This window comes from Ixodes scapularis, unplaced genomic scaffold (genome assembly GCF_016920785.2).
Source record: "Ixodes scapularis isolate PalLabHiFi unplaced genomic scaffold, ASM1692078v2 PGA_scaffold9__187_contigs__length_104089568, whole genome shotgun sequence".
Taxonomy (NCBI): domain Eukaryota; kingdom Metazoa; phylum Arthropoda; class Arachnida; order Ixodida; family Ixodidae; genus Ixodes; species Ixodes scapularis.
Genome location: NW_024609884.1, coordinates 84,130,975 through 84,153,802, shown reverse-complemented (window position 1 = coordinate 84,153,802; position 22,828 = coordinate 84,130,975). Strand labels below are relative to the sequence as shown.

The 22,828-nt window shown below is 44.6% G+C and overlaps 1 protein-coding gene across 1 annotated transcript in view; it reads left to right on the top strand.

Annotated features, from left to right (window-relative positions):
* LOC8042894 (nitric oxide-associated protein 1) overlaps window positions 1–9,366 on the top strand; it is a 38,566-nt gene extending 29,200 nt beyond the window's left edge. Inside the window, exon 7 of the mRNA XM_029990878.3 lies at window positions 7,993–9,366. Coding sequence (XP_029846738.1) covers window positions 7,993–8,171 — 179 coding nt within the window. The 3' untranslated portion in view covers window positions 8,172–9,366. The remainder of the gene's footprint in view (window positions 1–7,992) is intronic.
* Window positions 9,367–22,828: the final 13,462 nt, after the last annotated feature.

The window sequence follows — 22,828 nt, the reverse complement described above, 5'->3', positions numbered from 1 at the left end:
CCAGCCGTGTCCCCGTGCCAGAGGTCGGCATTTTTGGTTGAACTCGCTCACAGCTAGCTCAAAATAAAAAGTTAAAAACTGGTTCACCCTCACCATCACGGCTGCACTCACCTTCAAGTCCTCACTCATGAACTCACAAACTCGCGCCCCTCACCAAACTCATGAACTGACTGAACTCGCACACTCACGCCCCCCCCTCCGAGATCTGGGTTGCATGTCACAAGATCCCCAGGCGGTCCAAATTAATCATTAGGCCTCCGCTAAGGCGTGCCAGATGCCCTTTGTAGGTCTGACACATAAACCCTCAAATTTATGTTTATTTTTCCGAAAATAGTCGAGTCTTCGCGCCAATTTCTACAGGCGCGAGACATATATACTCATACACTGGAAAACGCCTGGCGCATAGTGCGACCGACGCGGTCGTCGTTTGACCGTGCATGTTTCTCCTGTACCTTTATGAAACTGTACGGCAGACTACGCGTTCGTTGTCAATAGCAAAATAGCCAGTGGAAATTACCAATGCCGTCATAAGTATGCTTCAGTGCACATTTGTTTGGTTCCACAACACAACTGATATTTTCATGCACGTTTCTGTTGTTAGCTCGTAACAGCAAATTAGTGTCATGAGCAGAAGCAATCAAAACAGATTGTTGTCCTGCGATTTGGCGACTACGGCTTCCCGGAGTTCCACCAGCACGGGATGTCCAACCATACATTCAGATACGCTGTGTTGCATGGAAACATGTGAAAGACAACTCCCGGGCTGGTCAAGGGGTAGTTCGAGAAGGCAGCAACACAACTTCGGGACCCTATGGATCTTTCGCCAGGCATCGCAGCGAGGCATCAGAGATGCAGCCCGCGCTCATATCGTAAACAAAACATAGTTCTCAAACTACAGGAGAGGCGAGACGAAACAGACTGCTCCCAGCTCCGAGAAGCGTGCAGGGCAGCGCAAACTAGCGCATCCATGTTACGGTGATCACGTGGACACCGTTGAGCCAACACCGGAAGGAGAAACTCATGATGTCATCGTTCACTTTCGCCCCGAGAAGTAAAAACAAACAAAACATGGGAATGACGTAGACATGACTCTCAATGTTGGCTGCGCCAACTCTGTGGTATTGACTGCGCCTTATGTCGCACGCTAGAGTTAGAATATTTCTGCAACTTGGCTTATTTGAAAGTTTGCTGGCCAGTTCAATAAATATATAGACAGAATTAGATCGTAACATTTGACACGTGGTCTTCCTATACTCCTCTCACTAAAACTGTGCAGTACAGCCAAAGCTACAGGGGAAAGAGCCTATGCAAACCTGTTCAAGAGGAGGGAAAGGAGGAACGGGAGAGAAAGGGCTGGGATTCATTCTTCCTCCTTTCCCTCCTCGTGAACAGGTCGTTATACACTTTTTTCTCTGTAGCTTTGACTGTACTGCATGGTTTTAGTGACACGGAATATACTGCTCGCCCTTTCTCTCTTCGCCTGGCGTTGCCTTCTTAGCTTGCACTGCACACAACTAGTGACATGGAGTATAGATGATACTGAAGAGGGCTGCATAGATTTTTTGATAACAGAAATGAAGCAGAGTTGCCCTTTAAACGGTCTACAATTCGTCAAGATTTGTTTTGTAAGATACAAAAATTTGGCGCTCATAATTTCTTTGGGCAGGGAAGGTTGCTTCTTTGCACGCACGTGCATGCACGCATATTCAATATTTTTTAATGACTTCAATTTGGATCTTACCCCCTACCCCCCTTTTATTTACTCGTATAGTAAATATAAATGTTGCTAAAAAGACAAATAGCACTTCTCGTAAATGACCGGGACGTTCACCGGTGCGAGCTGTACCGGTTAATAAATAATAATATATAGGAATCATAACTAATATCTAAATACTATTGGAGCTGGTAAGAAGACCCTTTCTACGGCACGCAAAGCATTTTCGGGTGCAGCCAGCAGTCCGACTATGCTCAGTGGCCCCCTTTTGAGCGACTATTGGGGTGTCGGACAGCAGGGTGAAACGTCAATTTGTTATCGCTAATATTAACATATTTCTTCGAATGTAATCTAGAAACTTATTGTCTGCAATTTTTTTATGACAATCCACAATCAAATCCACTTTTATATCCTACGAAATAAATGTAGCAGCCTTTAAACCCAATTGCGAACAAGTCCGGCGTTTTGGGCGTACTCGAGCACGAAGACGTGAATTCATACTTTTTTTTACAGAACTCGAGGCTACAACTTGAACAAACAAGTATACAGGCGAATCACGACAGTTCCCAGCCGGTTTTCATTTTAATATTGGCTTCAGAATTAGCGACCGTGCATAAGACTTCTGCCTTCAGGCATACCGGTGTAGCGCTTCGTTTGCCTCCTTCAGAAAATAAAAAAAATGCCGCAAGTATATCGGTGCCTCGCAGTCTACACGAGAACGGCCGAGGCGAGCAGTTGAGCCCTGTCCCCTTTCTCGTCACCCCGCCACGAAGCAGCGACCAGCGGCAAAAGACCATGCCAAGCCGTTGCGAAGCGAGCCGGAGCCGAAGAGCGCAGCTAAATTAATAGGCACCTTTCGTCCTTTCTTATCACTCATAGAGGACCAGCCGTACGAGCTAGCAGTGCCATTGTGAAGCGAGCATCGACTCAACTTCCCCGGAAGTGTATGGAGAAGTCACATCACCCGCCCATCCTTGACGTCACCTCACAAACCCTCGTCAAACCCAGGGACCCTCAGGACCCTTGTGCCTTGCCAAACTCATGAACTCGTTGACTTCATGAACTTGCTCCCCTCACCGAACTCATGAATTCACTGAACTCGTAATCTCACCGAACTTGCGCCCCTCACCGAACTCACGCTTTTCACTCAACCTCAAACTCGTGAGTTTTCGAGGATTATGAACTCTCTCATCCTCACCTCACACCTGACCTGTGAGGTGAGTGAGTGCACTCATGAGTGTGTTTTGCTGAAGTATGCCCCACACATGCGCGAAGTAAGCTTGGGAAAGTTGGCACAATGCGAGAGGAGTGAGGAGGATGAGGGGGGTGGTGACAGAATCCCATCAGCAGCTGCAAGCGTGCCACTTTTGCACATGTCAGTCAGGCACCTTCCTTACGAGCCCCGTCTAGTTGCCATTGTGAAAAACGAGGGATAAAGCGCTAGACGCACGACGCTAAAACAGCCGACTCGTACAACGAATCGGAACACGTTTATAGGGGTTCTTTACCTCAGAGTTTTCCGGTGTGCAATTTGCACAGGTCTAGGGCTTTCTGACGTGTCATACTGCTTGTCAGATATTTTGTTGTGCGTGTGTCTAGCCCTTCTGTCAGATGCGTGCTCACCACGTCAGCATACAGAAACGAGGCACCTTCACTTGCTTGCATGGTGAGCCCAACACTTTTGCAGGGGTTCCCAAGAACCACACCACAACAACCAAAACGACAGCCCACCGGGACAACCAAAACTCACAATCGCTCGACGCAGTCGCTCGTTTAATTGCTTCCGACATTATGTTTGGTAAACAGTTTTCCTGGTAACTACACACTAAAACATGTTATACCTTTAAGGGTCTGAACCTGCTTGTCCCGTGGCTAACGCCGTAAAGAACATATGCAAAGAAAAAAAGTTTCTTTTTAAACAGCGAGGATAGAGAAAAAATGTCAAAACAAATTTACATCAAAAAAATATTTTTTTAAAGCTATATTTACGGCGCGAAACGAATTTGTAGTTGGCGCCTGCTGGAGTTACGTAGTGGACCTGTGCGCCGCCGCCCATACAAGTTATGCCAGAGCCGTTCAGCGCTGAAGTTGAAGTCCCCAGTACCCCCAAGCCGCCGCCGCACACTGAGTGTAAGGCACCGCCGGCTAAACAGTTTTTTGTTTGTTTTTTATACATAGAAAATAATTTATAATATTGTTTAAAATAAAAAACTACAAAATTTCATGAGTCCTATCAAGTTGTTTACAAAAAAAAAAAAAAATTATGAAAAAAGTCATTATCATTATCATTACTCAGCTAATTTTCTCCATGCCGCTGCTGGAAAGGAACTCTCCGGCGCACCGCCGCCGTCAATTTCTGACTGGCACACAGATCTATCGCTAGGTGCTTGCGCTCTTTCGGAAGCTTCCTATGGGCTTTGAAAGTTGCTTATAAAAGGAGTCCTGCAATCCTATTTCAGCGTCTACCTTTTTTGCGGTTTCTACGTCTCTTGTTGTTCGGGCAACCCAGTGGGCAAGGAGCAAGTAACTAAATATCAGTGTGTCATAATTTAACCGGATGACGTGGAAACCTCCTCCTCCCATGGGGTTGTGTCGAACGCATGCGGCATGCGACGAAATTGTGACGTTGGTCCTGGTCAGCCAAGCGGTTCTCTCTCCTCGACCTCGCTTCCTTTCCCTGTCTTCCCCTCCCTTCCCACATTCCTCAGTCACCGCTGTTCACGGGCGCAGGAAAAGGGGGGTAGAGGACCAAGAATGTCGTGAACAAGGTTATTTTTTTGCTTGTTTTTGTAATTTTAATGTGCCTATAACTTAAAATAAAGCGAATTTCGAGAAAAGAAAAAGTTCACTAAGTTACTACGTTCAGTGCGCTCAGGTTCGGTGCAAATAAAAAACCAGTAAAAAAGTCTTTTGCAAGGTTAATGTTGTTTTGACGCAGAACAATGTCTTTCTCCGCGCTTGGAAGGGGGTGCAAAGTTGGGAGATCGATGTCACAAAAACTTGGTTCATGGAAGTGACGTCGCACAGATAACACCGGAGCAGCAACCAATTTGCATAGCTGCGCTCCCTGATGGCATGCCATGCCTGCTGCCGAGAACCGCGCACTGCACACACGCATCCTTTTAATGCTATAGCGTTCTTTAGCTACCCCCCCCCCCCCCCCCAGATTTCTTGGACTCTCTGGCCTCCTAATGCATATTAGGTATGCACAGTAGACCATTTTAGCTTACATTCTCACACTCCTTCACATTTGCACCCTCTTCGAAGGACCTGACGAACTTGAAGGTGTTCTCAACGTCGTCCTTGAGGTCGTCCTGAGGTTATCCTAAAGGTCATCCTAGATGTCCTCTGGGACGTCATCCTTGAGGTCGTCCTGAGGTTATCCTAAAGGTCATCCTAGATGTCCTCTGGGACGTCATCCTTGAGGTCGTCCTTAAGATCGCCCTAGAGGTCTTCCTGGACGTCGTCTTAGACGTCGTCCTTGAGTTTATCCTAAATGAATGCTATCGCAATTCATAGACAACCAACAATGGTGGTTTCTGTATCAATTTCTTATCTGCTGGCTTGTTCGCTTCAACGCGATGCACTCCTGTCTGATTGAAACGGCGATAGACGCTGCTCTGGCAGCTGTGATTCCTTAAGCTTCGGTCATCGCTCTGGACAGCGGCCGAGCTAGCTTCCTCTGCGGCACGAGCAGTTTGTGTACTCTCAAGCGCAACTCAGCGACGCATTAACCCCCCACCTTCCTTCTCATTTCTTGTGCCACCCACGCATAGTTCTACGGAAATTTCTGCAGCATAGTACACCTATGCACTGACCAATTTTTTCATTTGCACTTAAAACAAAGATTAATAAGTAACTTTTAGAGCCCATAGGAAGCGCCCAAAAGAGTGCAAGAACCACGTGACTATAGTGGCCAGCCACGTGACTCTAGTAGCCACTTTTCCACAAACTTCCTTGGGCGCCAGCTACAAATGTATTTCGCACTGTAAATAAAGCTCTAAATTTTTTTTTTTTATTGTAAATTTCTTTTATGTCATCCTTCTTTCATCCAGGCTGTTTAAAAAAATGTTTTTTTCCTTTGCTTATGTTTGGTATTGCAGCAGCACCTTTTGGATGCTGGTGAACATCCTAAAAATAGGCTGCTGGCGACCCTAGCAGAGTCCTAGAGAGCCATACTATGAATATGCACTAATCTTTGCTACAGTGTATATGGTATCTGTGAAACAAGGCAGTAAATTAAGATTAACATTCAGTCTTTCTAAAATGCTGGTACAACTGAGCAAGCTGAATGCTGGACTTCACATTCATACCACGGTATGACTGTGACATCGCATATGTTCACCCCTGTTGCCATAACAACCGATTACCGATGTTGCTGTCGCTGTCTAGCCGGTAGTTTCTGTTTCACCATAACCACACTAAATTAAACTCTTCAGACCAAATATCTACAAAGTCAAATACAGTACGAGAAAAAGAAGGAAAAAATTATACCTCACTATTCGGGTTGTGTTTTTTCGGTATTTTCCTTCTAATTCGGGGGTGTTTTTTCAGTTTTATTTTCAGTGCCAGGCAAGAAATTGGGGTTAACTGGGGTTAATGTATAAAACAACTGCATATCTATAAATTTGTGACACCAAGTTGCCCTCCCCTGCCCCCCCCCCCCCCCGTGTCCTCTTTTCTATGGCCACCCCCTTGAAAGCGTGCAGCAGAGAGGAGCACCTCTCAGTAATCCGGGTTTTGGGTACAAAGGGCGAAAAGTAAGTTTGTGGATATTCATTGCAAGGTGTTGAAACAGTATGGAGGCGCCTGTATAACACTTGGATGAGTGTACGAGTGGTACAGAAAATTTTAAAACAAAGTCTGACTGATTGTTCCAGCCGGGCTCACACTTCGATGACGATGCAGTCGATATCAGAAGTTGAACGGCTTGTACATGAAAACTGCCATGTCCCTATCAATGAAATGGCTGAGTCAATTAATGTTAATTGTGGCACGGTGCACTACATGATTCATAATATTTTGCGGTACCATCAAGTGTCTAACAGGTGGGTACCAAGACAACTTAAGCCAGACATTAAGGAGTGCCGTGTGGGCGTGTGCAAGATGCTGCTCCGACACTATGAAGCTGAAAGAGAGGATTTTCTTCAGTGCATTGCAACTGGGGATGAATTTTGAATTCACTATGCCCAGCCAGAGACCAAGCAGGCAAGCAAAGAGTGGAGGCACACTTTACTGCCAATACCACAGATGTTCCGACGCAGGGCAAGACTCTGCTCACGGTCTTGTGGGATCATAAAAGACCAATAGTTGAACATTACACCACCAGGGGATTTAGTGTCAAGAGCACGTCGTATTGTGACCTCCTCGAGAACAATTTAAAGTGTGTGATTAGGTCAGTGCGATATGGTTTGCCAACCTTTGGTGTATCGCTGTAGCACGACAATGCGCATGCGACAGCGGAAAAATTACAAAGGTCTACATTCTCGGTGCATTCCACACCCACCATAATGAAAAGACCTGGCACAGAGCTATTATAATTTCTCCAGGACACTCTAAGCAGTTCTTGGCAGAATGAATTTCTGTACATAAGGTGAGCTGAAAGTGGTGGTGCATCCCTGGGCTTCGGGGTCAGCAGCAATATGTTTTCTTCCGCGGCATCTATGGGTTTGTGAAGCGTTGGTGGACATGTGTTGAACACGAAAGGAACTGTGTTGGAAAGCAGCAAATCGTTTTTAATCTTGTCTTTATTATTGTGCAGATCAATACTATATTGCGTTTACTTTTTGACTTTGCCTCGTAGGAAAACTTCACCGGAGTTGCTTTTGAAAAGAGAAGAAATTTGTAGTAAACTCCTTTCAAAAATAGGTGAATCTCCTGAAAGCTTTGGATGCACTGCAGTAGGGTGGAATAACGCAACACTTCTAGGACTGCAGAAATTTGCTTTGATGCAAATATTATAGAAGTTATGGACTTGCCAACTCAATAAAGTCTTTGCACAAGCCAATGGGCAGGATTTTCAGCTCTACCAGAAGAGGGCATAGCTCTTAAAGGGGTCTTATTATGGTATTCCAGCATGTGCCTATGTGGAATAACTTTCTGCGCATACAAGTAGATACCGACGTTTAGTTCATGCAGCAGGGTCCCACTTGAGTATTCAATCGAGCTCTTGGAATTAAGTTTTTTATTTGATATTTTTGGTTTCTAACCAATAAATACCTTTCCTTCAATCTGACAAGCAGGATCTGTAAGAATGTGCGGTGTCTTTTCGTTGCCAGGCTGGATTAGCTTCACCTTCAACTACGGCGAGGAAGCCACGGTGCGTGCGTGGACTCCCGAAGGCCGAGGCATACACCGAAGGGTTCCTGCCATGTTGCCCGAAGCCGTGCAGCTCAAAGGCAGGCGGATCCGTGGAACTCCCACTTATGCCAACCGCAGCTGCACTGCCCTGTGGTAGTGCTCAGAACCTTGCAAAGAAGAGGCTTCAAATTCTGGGGCCATGGAGGCTCGCCGCACAAGCAAGGTCAGCGCAAGTGCATATCCTTTGTGTCATCGCCAAAGTCTGCGGGCCGAAAAATCCACAGTACCTTGCCGTACAAGGGGAAGCTGAAATGCTTTTAAAATACGCTCTGTAAACATGAATTTGCGTTCTTGTAGTTGCCAACAGTTGTAGAACGACAGGCTAGGGTTTCAGTTGCCGCATCTCCGGCTCAAGCCTGCAGACTTCCTCGTGCACATTCGAAACGTGCGCGGCGACAGGATGCCACGGAAAGTAGAAAACTCGCTTTGGAAAGAGGCCGGTGTGTGTGTTTTCTTCCTTTTGTTCTTGAGTCTAAGGTTTTCAAGATGTACAAAACCTTCCCTAGACTCGAAAAGCATTCAGAAACGTTGACGAATTATTGATAAGCAAGAATGAAATACAATCACGCAAACAGGTGCGTCTGCCCACTCTACAATGGGCTTATTGGTACAAAAGTTTGCACAAGGCAGTTTTTCAGTGCCAAACAGACTCGGGCTAATACAGTTTATTTGGAGTAAGATCAAGCTTCCGTGAGCATGAGCCAAATGAATATTAGATCTACGGGAATAACAGGGGTCGACAAGGTGTTCGCAGCCTTTTCATTCGACATTGGCAGACAAAGCACAAAGTCGATTCCACCTTTGCGTTTCTCCTATTCGGTACTTTGGTGAATTACCACATACAGTGCAATCCATTTATAGCGAGAATGAGAAAACCCAAAAATGCAATCGTTATAACAGATTATCGTTGTATCTGGACTAGAAACTGATCGTTATAAGCGGTATATCGTTAGATGTGGTATCATTATAAGTGGATTGCACTGTATTGAAAGTGCTTCAGCTTCCCCTAAAGCAGTGATTGTAACATTCTCTCGTTGAATGGTCAGGATAACAAGAGGGGAGACGATACAGGCACTATTCTTGTTTGTACGTATAGTGACTCATTTGATTTGCAAAATTGTTTGTGCAACCTGATCTTAGAAAACGCCTCAGCTGCACTAGCCTGGATTGGTGCTACGCTTTGAGCACCGGTGCAGAGTGTGTATCGAACTTGGGTTTCTGCTGTTACTGTTCTAGATAGGCCTCTGTTTTGCTGTTTGTTTTAATAAAAAATATTTATAGTCACATGCAAATAGTGGATTTTGTATTCGAAGGGAATACGTTGGGGTTTTGGCCAATTATTTTTTAATTGAATTTTCAATATTTTTTTAAGCCTTTCACTACTGTTGTACATTGCCCATTATAAAGCTAAGTTAATGTAGGTATCAATATTCACAAATTTTTCTTTTTAAATATATCAGGTGTACGTGCACCACCCCGCTTTGAAGTTGTGCTCTTTTCCTATGTACACGACTGCTACATTTGTATTGTTCTAAATGTTGATTGCGGTGGGTTAGCCTCGTTGAGCACGCTTCTTACCGAGCACAGGTGCCTTGCGGAGGAACAACGCTTAGGAAAGAAGCACCGCAGATGTTGCTTCTCTGCAGTGCACCTGTGCTCGGTAAGAAGCGTGCTCAGCGGGGCTAGCCCGCCACGATCAACACTTTCAAAAATATGAATATCACAGTTTATCTCGAAGTAAATGTCAAATAACAAATTATTTGAATATTCACACAGCGCTGCTAGACTCCGTTTCACCAAAAGTCCAGACTGGGCGGACACTACGAGCTATTTTAGCCAATCCTGCTCTGTGCCCCGTCTTCAAGGTCATGTGACACTCGCATGGCCTTGGATTGGCTCCGATGGCTCGTAGCATCAGCTGCGCTCAGACGTAAGGTGAAACGGAGTATAGGTTAGGACCGGTGGCTTGCTGATTTTATGCTGAGAGGAGCAATATGTGAGCAAGTTGGCCGTCATGACTTACCAAGAAGATGTCAGAGTTAAAAAGAAAGAGTGGGGGCAGCTTCTATTTTCTCAAACATTTCGCATGCAGGTTCATGTGCTTGACTTTTTTTATACATGAGGGATTAGCGTATGTTTGGTGTTACGCTTGGCATCATTTCGGGCGTGCACTACAAGTGGTTATTGAGTTTGGAACATGTTGCACACTGAACGGAATTGCGCATCAACTTGAAACAAATGAGAGTGCATCTCGTGTCGTTTCGAGTTTAATTAATGAATGAGTAAAATGGTTAGTAAATTTTCAGATTTACCCAACTCATCAAGGAAAAAAGATTTCCTTTCGAAACAAAAACAGAATGTATGGAGATCTTTGGAAAATACCCCAAAAATGTGGGGCTCAATGTAAGTTCTATGTCACAAGTGCATAGAAGCTTGCTAGGGAGGGGCTGGTGTACCTCGCACTAACAATGCATTGTTTAAAGGAAACAAGGCTGCTAACATTATACTTTGAAAAAAAGATCTTTGAAATCACAAGTAATTACATCTTGGCACTGCTTGCCTTGAATTCGGAAATGTTCCAGAAGCTGGGACTCGTCATAATAAAACAAACTACACCGTCTGCCTAACAAATATAACAAGGTTTCAAGCCAAGCATACATAACAAATACAACAATGTTTCAAGCAAATGCAAAACTTGTTTCCCGTTCTGCGCTTCTCAACAAAGGGCATTCTCTGCCTCTCGTCTGTGCTGCCCACAGCTGCTGAGGCCGAAAGACACTGCGTGTCCTCTGCTTGAACTGCGTTCCTCCCTGCAAGAGTGCAGGTGCTTGTTCCTTTTCAAAAATTATAAAGACAGTTGCCATTGTGAGATCAGTGGCAGTTTCCACTGCCCCCTGTGTTGTTTGACTGTCGAGAAGTATTCTTATTGACGTCAAAGCGTATAGGGCGTTTTCACGTGACGTCAGTCCGCCATTTTATTGTTAGATTGTGTAAGAAAGTTGTATTGTTCGGAAGGAAAAAAAAAAGGCGCGATGAAACTTACCAGCTTTTGTGCACTACCGATTTGAGAGTGTAATGTGAATCTTCAGGATGCTTGCCTTGAGCACACGCTAGACTGCTCATGACAAAAAAAAAAATGGTGGACAAAATTACGTCGGTGAAAACATGCACGGATAGCTTTGCTCTTGCATTGATTTTGTGAAAATATGCTTGTGAAAATAAGATGTGATGCATCTGCTGTGTTTGTCTTCGGCAGTTTTAAAATCATATTGCGACCTTTCCACAAGGGAACTGCTAAAGTGTACATTACCTATGTATAGCAGTATTTAAAAAAAAAAAAAAAAAAATCTTTTACTTTAGTGGTGATAATTTTTGAAGGTGAAAATCTCGAACTCGTAGGTTTATCTTTGGCAGTTTCTCTTGCTGCGCAAGAGTTTGTGCAGCCAAGGTCGGTTTTTGAGCGAAGAAATCTGGGAAGCAAAAATTAAAACGAGACACAAGGCATATGAAAACGAAATAGTATAAACTATGTCAGACATTATAAGAGCAGAGCTACGCTTCGAGTGGAAATGAATGGGCGGCATGAGATCATTATGGGCGCATGCCATTTCTAGCGCTTGAGACATGGGAATGGGCGCCCGATGCTCACAGCTGGTTACCTGCGGGCCCCAGGTTTAAGACCCCTGGCTTAAAAAATTGAAAAAAAATTCTTATATTTTTAAATTATACAAAAAAAAAAAACTGTTCGTTTGATGATGTTTGGCAAAGTTTGGTAAGTTCTTACATGTGATGGAGCCACCTCGGTGGCTCAGAGGCGAGAGCGCTTGCCTACGGATCCCCATGTGGCGAGTTCGAATCCCAGCCGAGGTGCCCGCAATCTGACGGAGGCTTATTGCGGAGAAGGCGCCGCGTAACCGAGCTTTCGGTTGCACGTCAAAAGATCCCCAGGTGGTCGAAATTATTCCTCAGTCCTCCGCTGGGGCGAGCCAGATGCCCGTCGTTGGTTTGGCACGTAAAACCCCCAAATTTGACTTTTTTTCTATTTAAGATATTTGAACGAGTTGGACATCAACTGAAAGCTCTAATTCAGCTCTTTTTAATTAATACAAATTCAATATAGGTACAAATTAAAATCTGTTACATGGATTTGAATGAACCAATGTTTCGTAGCAAATTCGGGATCGGTGTTGTCAAAGCCCTATTTTTTATTTGCTTAACTTTTTATTAGTAGAAAGGTATTGTAGTGGTTTATTATAAAATATCAGTATAATATATAGTATTTTGTTAATGGACTGTAATTCAAGCTTAAATCTTGTCAGATGTGCATTGTAAAACGGCTAATTAACTTTGTTACGGAATAAAATACTTTTTACGCTGCATTACACGCAATTTAACTTCATTTTAATCTTACATGTTGATTGAAGTATTAATATTACGTAGCTATACCATGCCACTTTCTTGACCAGAATAGCACCTATGCGAGGAAGCAGTCGGCAAACAACTGACAATATTCAAGCTTTACTTGTGGTCGCAAACAAAATACTATATTACATGTTTATATTTTCTGATAAAGCACTATCAGACTTTGCTACAAATAAAACATGAAGCAAATAAAAAAAATAAAAAAATGGATTTTCAATAAAATCTGTTTTGCATTTGCTGGATTTCTGAAACATTCATCACTCAAATGTATTTTCATGTATTCTATTTTAGGCATATAATATTGAATTTGTAGTCAATAAAACAAGCTAAGTTAGAGCTTCTGTCTGATGTGAAGGTCGTTAAAATATTTTAAGTAGATAACACTTAAAAGCTTGCCAAACTTCGCTAAAAATCCTCAGAGGGGCACAGTTGGACATTTATAAAAATCACTTCAAAAATATTTTTTCCCCAATTCATTAAAATAAATAAATATGGAGTCCCACAGAAGAGTCCTAGTGCAGTATTTTCAAAACAAAATAGCTAGTGATCAAAAATGTGATTCATGACAGGTGGCTGAAGACATGTGTCCCTTGGATGATTTTTGGAAAAGTTTGGCAAGTTTTTAAGTGCAACCTACCTACTTAAAATATTTAAATGACTGACATCAGTGGAAGGCTCAAACTTGCCATAAAATCCCAAACAAGCGCCCACTCAAATTTTGGAGATAATCACGTAAAACTGGGGGCCTTAGGTCAACAGTATGCAAAGGTATGTCCTTTGTGTATTTTTCGAATGTCACAAAATTGAGTGGTGGGCGCTTATCGTGGAATGGGCGGATGCTTGGTATTTTAGGGTAGCTCTTTCTATTGAATACAAATTCAATATATGTTCCATATAAAAGATGTTACATACCGGGTGTTTCAACAAAGGATTTAAAAAATCCCTAAAAATAGGATGGTTGAGAAGAGAAAAAACTGGAAACGAACTGCCAGCCATGGCAATGTCAGGAATTGCAGAAAACATACTGTTGAGCTAATTAACTAAAATGTACTAATTTTAGTTAATAAAAACAAACGTATACAGTGATGTCTCGTTAATATGGGAACCTCCGTTCCCGTACAAAATCATCCATAATGTGGGTTGTCCATATTAACGAGACAAAAATGCATGTATTTTCTCAGTTTGCCCCCGAAAGGGGTGTCCATATAGTGGGGTATCCATACTAACGGGGTCCATATTAATGAGACATGACTGTAGTTCAAATAAGAAACTTGCTAAGCATCATGAAAAACCACTAAATCAACTAATTTTAGAAAGATATAATGCAGGGGCAGCATTTCATGGCGTTCCGAAAAAACTTAATTCTGACGTGTTTCTAAGTTTCGGTTCTCTATCGCGCATCTTTGTATTATGGGCCACTGCTCCCCTGTGGCCGAGACGCGCAGCATATATGCACTATTCCTCTATCCTACAAGGAAAGTGTAACAACGCTCATGAAATATTTGATTACCAGTTCTCCAGGTGATTAGCTGAAGAACCAGTCTAGCGAGAGATTCCTTGGAGATTTTTAATGCATTAGCATTAGAACGCTCGTTTTCACGAAAACCTGCCGGTGTCAGTCAGTGCATGCGTTTGTAAGCGCCATGCATGACATTGCAAGGAGATTGGGTGGTGAGGTATCGTGTCTGCGGCGGGAAGAGAGGGAGAGCTGGACGCGTGCTGACGTCGGCCTTTCAAACTAATATGAGCATCGCACAGCTGGCATGGAGCCAGAGACTAGCAGGCGCCGCTTTGGAATGCGGCCCAGCTCATTTGCCGCTCCGGCGATAGGTGTGCTTCTTTCCACGAGTGATGTGGCTGACCGTATCCGAGAGTAACGATGGAAGAAAGCCGGGCCATGCGTTGGCGGTGTCAGGCCGAGACAGAGGAAGAGCGTAAGCATCGTTTGGCTGCTACCCCTGAGGCAAGGCAACGAAGCGTGCATCGGAAAGCAAAGAGGGAAGTCGTTAACAAATGACAGGAAAGCAGTGATAAAGGAATGGCAAGGAGTCCTAAATGAATGGAAAGGGTTGAAAAGGGAGTGAGAAAGAACCAATGCCAACGCATTTCCATGGGATGAATCCCATTGATCGTCGTTTAGTACTCGTGCAAGACTACCAATCCCCTCTTGTGACGTCAGCAGGCTTGGAAAGCGTGCCGAAATGGAGCGACTGGAAGTCTCTTGGGGGCAAGAGACAGCTTGTGTTTCTAAAACTTTTGGTGGAATTTCCGGAGAGAGGAGGAGAGCACAAGACTTGCACAGCTTTGATCAGCGCTCAAGGACGTGCTCCTGGACCTTTGACTGCATGCATGGCCGCAGAGCTCCCGACCTCTCAGTGGCACTTCCAGCCTACTATGTGCCACTATGTGTGCCAGTGCCGCTTTGCAAACATAGGGGCTGTCATGCTTCACAGTAGAGGCCGTAATACAGCGAGCACGTTTCCAATCTGGCCGTGACGTGGCCAATGGGGCTCTGTCGCCCCTTTTTCCTTTACTAGATCAAGTTCACTGCACCTAAAGTCACTGGATCCTGGGAAAGTACTGCCATTGCCTTCCCTGCCTGCCATCCGGACACAAACAAGTACTAACATACAGATTACCAAATTTCGCAAGGTGACTGCTGATCAGTCTCTGTTGCCATGGCAATCACTATTTCGGTCCTTTCAAATTTTCATCACTATGGAACATCATTGTACTGAATGCATTCCTCGCCAGTATGAGTGTCTTTGGCTTACTCTGGCACTATGTATGCAATCAACTTATCTACCGTGCTTTTCTCTGCCAATCCCTTACAATTATGTTCTTACCTATTTCGAAACACAAAAATTATTTTTAATACCGCCAAGCATTGGCACCGCATGTGGTGACCGTGCAAAGTTGTGCGCTTGTTTCGCTGGTGCGTGGATAGCAAAGTCTCGGTGTACAAGAAATGTCTTTATAAAGCAACCTGTCACGGCAAGAGCCTTTCCAAAAGTATGTGCCACCTAGAAGCTGCGTAGCCCATTATCATAGTCCGCCATTGCTTGGGCACTCACTCTGAGCATCTATTGGACACGAGAGCTGCGTTCAGCGGGAACTCGGCTCAGCTCGTATTCAAAACGAGTGCTGCACTGCGTCGGCGTTCGGTGAGGACTCTGATTCAATCACGCTTTGTGCCCAAGAAATGGCAGCCGCCAATGTGGCTTGATGGGGTTTTGAAAAAGGTCTATTTAAATCGGCCGACCAAGAATGTAGAGTTCAAGGTGAAACTGATCATTCCATAGACCAAAGAGAGCTGGGCGCTACGTTTTGATGGGGAAAAAAAGTATTTTTTTTTTTTTAGGATTTGGTGACTCTAGCCTAGCCAGCTCATCTATCGGAGGATGCTAAGCTGGGTAGCTTTTATTCTCCGATATGGGCTTCTGGTCTGCAGTGCAGTGATTGCCGCATGCATGCCTTCGTGAAAAAATTGCGGTAGCTTAGCTCGGCTATGCCAGGATATATGTAGCATGAGCTTATGCGCACAAAATGAGAGGCGCTATCAAGCAGCTTTGGTGCAGCGTCAGACTTGGTTACTGTGCAACGGAGGCACACAGCTGGGCACGCGGCGGCGCCAGTGCGTCTGCCGCGGCTACGACATCACTCCTCTGGAATGTGAAGACCGGCGAGGCGCGCGGTGGCGGCGGAGCCTGCGGCGGCGGCGGCTCCAGCACACCAGCTGTGCACCGTGTGACGTCACTGCTCCTCGCGCTTGTGCAGACCGGTGAGGCATGCGCAGTGGCGGCAGAGCCCGCGGTGACAGCGGCTCCACCCCGCCAGCTGTGCGCCGAGTGACGTCACTGCTCCTCGTGCTTGCACAGCACGCAGCACGGCTCATTATGCGAGCCACGCGAAACTGCTCAACCTCGGCCAGTGTAGCTCATGCTACAAAATATCACCCAGTAATTAAAGATCTTGCGGCTTCATAGTCAGCGTTGGGCCAATCGTGGAATGTTGACCACAACAATGCTTTGGTCGCACATGTCGGCAATATTTATTGACAATCAAAACAGCAGGGAGGAGTTTCAGTTATCTCGCCTCAAGCGCGAGCCTCCCACCTTCAATGACACTTTGACATATTGTTAGCCTTGAGTGTGCACGCGCAGCCAAAGCGTGGCGGTAGATGAGAAGCGCATGCAGGAGGCTGGGCGTTCGAAAGTGGCGTTCGCTGGTTTCATCCTGCCAGTGACTACAGCACACGACACTGGCGTTTGGCATTCAGCGTTCCACTGCCAGACTGTGACGCCCTGCACAAAGGGCAGATGACAGTCTTGTTCGCAAGGAATGGAGGGAGACAGTGGCTAGCGAGATAGGTAGTGCGTCTCTACACTGTCGTTCCCATCAGAGCTGTGTGCTCTCACGTCACTGCACCCTCTGTGCAAGAAGCACCAAGCTCTCTCATCTCCTCTTTAAGTTGCGCTCGATATAAAGAGAGACATCAGGAAATAAAACAGTTCGTGGAGAGGAGATTGAGAGGAATGATCACTTGAGAAGCTTATATGAAGGACTTCACACTGCAGTTTTTGATGGCATTACTCATGTAGTAACGGCTCCGAGTTTTAAGGACGGCAAGGGAAAAACAGACGCTGTAAAGATGAAGGTAACCAGGTAAACATTAGACTAATTCACTAAGGGGTCTTTGGGTGGTGTCATTTTGTTTGACTGCAGCACAATCTGCATACCTTTGGGCATTTCAGTGGAATCGTCGGATTAAAAGATGCAAAGGGTATGCACCCGATCCTGGTAGCAGACTACAAACTGGCCGCCCTCCACGGGCCTTTGAACCGATTTGGTGAGGTAGAAGAGGGAAAGGGCACGCGCCGTTCTCATCGTTTGGGCAGTTCCGGTGGGCTCTACCGCCGGAACTGCCCATACATAGAGGCTCATCTTTCTCTCTCCTTTCACCCTGGTAGAATGATCTAGAAAACAATAATATATTTCTTATATTATTTCTAGTGATGCCAAGGGCAGAACTTGCGCACGCTCCGGAGCGTAAAAACACTCCTGTAACACAAATTTGAATTTTTAGAAAGAGTATTTTTTAAAATGCCTAATTTTGCTGTATACATCTTCTCAATTAAATAAACAAAAAGTTTACTCGCTAGGTCGTGCAAGCTGCTGCCCTATTTGTAGGGTACGGCTGCATCACTCATAAGTCCCGTGTGTATGAGGCTTCTCTTGTTTGCACCTGGTTTGCTCAGTGGAAGAGGGTGTCTTCTCTGATGGGCCCCCTTCAAAAATCCCTCCATGCAACACTGCATGCATTGCACGCTGGGAACCAGTTGGCCACGGAGCGGAGTGGCATGGTTTCGGTTTTGATCAGACAGCTGCTGTCTGTACTCCTGCAGCCAAGCATGTGAAATTCCAAGCCTGCATAACTGCTTTTCATGCGCATGCGAACATGCTTGCACGACAGGGGCACCAGCAGGGACGTTGCAATCCATCATTCTACATTTGCCTACCTTTGCCCAAAATCCGCCACGTCGGGAACCATAAAAACAGTGCCAAGTGGTTGGTTCTTTTCGGTATCTCTCAACAACACCTACAGTATTGTACACTTGTAGGAAGTCACAGCAATGAAAACGCAAGCAGCGTGTTCCGTCACGACACAATGATCATAACAAAATCTGAAGCTGAAACCAAAACTAAGTGGCCAACCGGTACCCAGAATTCATTTCGTGCCACTGTGCCACCAGGGGCCCTTTAATTCGGGAAAAAATCTATTGTCCTCTAGCATGTTTCCTGCATACATATCTGTGGTGCAAACATGTTTGCAGACATTTTTTATCTGTCCAATGTGACAGGACTGGGATACAAGGAAACATGCTAGTGTCTGCAAACAGTCTTTTGTATGATGTATTCACAGTGTTACTGCAGCCTAAAGATTATTTTTTTAATGCCAAATGTGTTTTTTGCAGTTTGTGCACCGGGTGCGAACTAGAGTTCCAAAAATATGGTACTCCGTCTTGTCATGGCGAGGATAAAACAGCCTGGAGCTCGTGCAGTTATCTCGCCTTGAGCACGAGCTTCCCCGTCTATAATACTTTAGTGTCTTGTGAGCTTCTAATGTACATGCAAGGCCACGAGCACGTGCTGGAGGTTTGGAATTCGAAAGAGAGACCATACGCCCCATGCCCTGTCTGAAGTTAGGATATTAAAGGGCCCATGAAACGGATTTTGGGTTGGGATAAATCATTTTCGATTGGGATTTTACTAATAGCACATCGTTCAGTGGGCGAAAAGAAAAAAGGTAGAAAGACAAAAGCCTGACTTTCAGAGCGAAAATTTGAAAACGCAGCGGACTATTTCGTACCTCCTCCCCTTCGTAAGGTCTCTGCCTTTTCACTGTGATACATCCGCGGTCCCAAAAGCGCGTCATCGGGTCCAAACGCACGTCACACAAAACCGGACCTCATTTAGTCCCTTCACCCCTAAGCTGACATTGTGGTGGAAGCTACGCGCTTGCCGAACCAATCAGCCCTTTCATCACCTGACCTCAATCTCTGCGCGTGGGTATGCGCGGAGGAGCGTGATCATGTGGCAAGTGTGGCTGGCCCAACGAGCACATAGCTTCCACAGCACTGTCAGCTCCGAGGTGAACGGGTTGGGGAAAGCAACTTTTGTCTGAATTTTGAGCGACAAGCTAATCTTCTAGGGGGACAATGGCTCTGTCCGGGTACATAAACCAGATTCAGAGCAAGAGGGGCCTCCCCTCTTCTCGTCTTCTTGAACTATTTGGTGGCATGCGCGATTTATGAGTTGAGGAGGAAAGCTAAACAGAAAAAAGTTGGAAAAGCGTTTCATGACCCCTTTAAGAAAGGAAGCCCTCTCTTTCACAATATTTCCATTTATTTCACAAAAAAGTCATTTTGTCAGAATGACTAGTATTTTGTTTCCCTATACCTGCACAAATAAATGTATATTCATATGTGTTATTTTTTTTTATACAACTGAATGGTTTTATTTTGTCGACACCAAATTTTATGCAATTAGAAGTTGGGCACAGTCATGTTGGAGGCAATAGTAAGCATTCTAAGTCCTGAGCTGCTGACAAACTATAATCTGTGATAGGTTAAGAATGCAGCGAAAGCTCTGCCTCCAGCATGACCTCATTGCCGTCTTTCATGTTTTGGTTGCTCGTGTTCACCGGACGTCTACATCACTCGGCTTTGTCAGCCATCGATAAAATTCTGTGTATAAGGTCAAACATAGTTTAACCAAATTGTTTTAAAAGGTGAGGGACAAAAACACCATGCAGAACTGGAAGTATAAAGTCACAAATACAAAATACTATTTTAAGCTAATCTTTTTTCAATTAGAATATACACACTAATTGGAAAACAACAGCTTAGTACATAAAACATTCTGCTATAAGGTTTGTACATTATAATATGCCCAATGCACGAGCTAGTCAAAATTTTAATTTTGTATTCAAATACATAGAAAATATCAACTCACTGTACATAAAGCTTTTCTTTGATTTTCAAGAAACATGCAAAACATTTTATAGCATCTACCTGCACTTAGGTCAGAAACTAATCACAGCCTGACAGTGATTATTAAAAAGACACGCTGAAGTGACTGCCAAGTGCAATTCAGCTTTCATGATACAACACCTATGATTTAATCTCAGATATTTGTTTAGATATAGGAATAACAGGACTGCTAAAATAACTAATAGTACATTGGTTTTGTGTTATAGCTCTTGTTCAAGACAAATGTGTGCATGGGACACTATCATTCCACAGCTAAGGATGATTGCTACCGTACTTACTCGCAGAATGAACGCATGTTTTTTTCCAAAAAATCGATGCAAGGTTGGGGGGGGGGGGGGCGTTAATTATGCCAAGTAAAATTTTTGTGTCCGCATTTACTCGCATAATGAATAATGAACGGACCCTTTATCCTGAAAAATCGACCTAACTTCTCCTTACCCGCGGCGCGCGACCCCTTAACCAAACTGGGCTGTGCAAAAAAAGAAAAAGAAAAGCTCCTTTTTTTTTCTCTTAGTTCGGTGGGTTTTTTTTTTTTTTTTGCCGCCTTTCGCAAGCTGTTTTGTTTGCTTAGGCTAGGGCTTCTCCGCTTATCTTTCTTATCTCCTTGGGCGCGACGCGCGACCCCGTAACCAAACCGCTGTGCAAAAAAAAGAAAAAAGAAAAAAAAGCTCGTCTTTGTTGTTTTTTTTTCTCTTAGTTCCGTGGGTTGTTTTGTTTTTCTTCTTTTTGCCGCCTTTCGCAAGCTGTTTCGTTTGCTTAGGCGAAGGCTTCTCCTCTTCTTTCTTACCTCCTTGCGCGCGACCCCGTGACCAAACTGCAAAAAAACAAACAAAAAAAAAAAACTTTTTTTCTTTTAGTTCCGTGTTTTTGTTTGTTTTTTTGCCGCCTTTCGCGAGTTGTTTAGTTTGCTTAGGCGTTGCGTAGACGAGGGTTTCTCCGTTTATCTTTCTTATCTCCTTGCGCGCAGCGCGCGACCCCAAAATCCAGACTGCGCTTTGCAAATAAAAAAAAGCTCCTCTCCATTTTTTTTTTCTTGCTTCCGTTGGATCTTTTTTTTATTTTTTAACGCCTTTTGCGAGGCGTTTTGTTCGCCCACGCTGCCCATGCATTCGCGACCTCGCTGCACCAGGATAGAAGAGTGCGTTCATTTCGCGCGCGTGGGGGGAGGGGGTCAAAATTTTGACGTCCGAGTTGGGGGTGCGTTTAATACGCGAGTGAAAAAAAAAGTCGAAATTTTGAGAGCAGACTTGGGGAGTGCGTTCACTACGCGAGTGCGTTCATTGTGCGAGTAAATGTTATGGACGCGTCAGGCAGCCATCAAGTGAAGCAGAAGTTTTACATTAGAGATGCCGGCAACTTTTTGGATCTCTGGTGTGCTGGTTGGCGACGTTTGCCTTTACTGCTTGGTTTGTCGCGGCAATGGTGCCTTTCTATCGTGTTTTTTCGACTGTCGGCATTCTGTCCGGAATTGAGCGCTGATCAGGGGGGGACCTCGGGAGCAGTAACTTATCCCCCCCCCCCCCCCCCCCCCACCGAATGTTCTACACAAAGTAGGCAAACTCTAACCTCGGGCGGTTCGCAACATCTTAGGTTCTGATGCACCACTTATTCTGCTGTATGTTACTATACATTGAATGACCATTGATCCTATAATGACAGTCGTCTCTTGGGGAAAATGATTGCAAGTCAGCGAACAGATCAGAATTTCTGCATGTTAGCCAACATAAGTACTACTGCTAGTTGGCAAACAGGGATATGATGTATAATAGCTTGAAATGATAGTGGTCACAGTTAAATAAGTTGCTAGTCATGAGACCACAATTGAATGTTTACTTGTTCTTGCAGACATTCATCGAGGATGAATGAACACTTGACGTTTGTATATCACATGTTTCTCACTAATGCAGCACAGTGTTATCCCATCAGAGTGCAAATGAACCCTGCACTATATAAAGCACGAAAATGTCTGCTCACAAGAATGCCCTTCTCGAGACAAGTATGATTCTCTGTAAAAAATGAGGGAGAGGAGAAGACGAGCGTGCGGGAACGTCAGAACGCCGAACTCTGATTGGAAAGATTAGTGAGTAGACCTAAAGCTAGCTGCCTTTGTCTCCACTGCACTCGCCGAACGCGCTAGAACATGAAACGCTGGCGTCTGGCTTTCGCATTCAAACGCGTTCAATGAGTCCAGTGTAAACAAATGCAGCCTTTGCATCCACTGCACTCGTCGAACGCTTTAAAATGCAGAATGCCGGCGTCTGGCTTTTGGCTCTCGCATTTGGAGACTGTTTGACGAGTGCAGTGGAGACAAATGCACCTAGCTTTAGGTCTACCCACTAATCTTTCTAATCAGAGCCAAGCGCACTGGATGTGCTCTCAAGTAGGGTGGCATAACTGGAGTGGTCCAGCCCGACTTGTGTACATTTACCGATTCCAGAAGCCGGAGCTTTCCAGACATGAAACAATGTTTAAATAAATATTGTGTCAAGCATGATACGGATTGCATCGTTGAATATGCCCGCCTATGTAATTGGGATAACACAGCATTATGACTTTTCAGATTTGTTTGAATCTGAAACCCGAGTGACTAGTGTTACTGTGAGGTCATTTAAGCCCTGTCCACACAAAATATGTAAACACTTTTCTTTATTTTTTTTTGCGCAGATGGAAATTGTTTTTTTCAGCCGCTTTCACCCTCTTTAAGACATTACATGCCCGCTATGCGATAATCCCCGTGACCTTTGTTATAGGCCATTTTCAAAGGAAACTACATATTTCC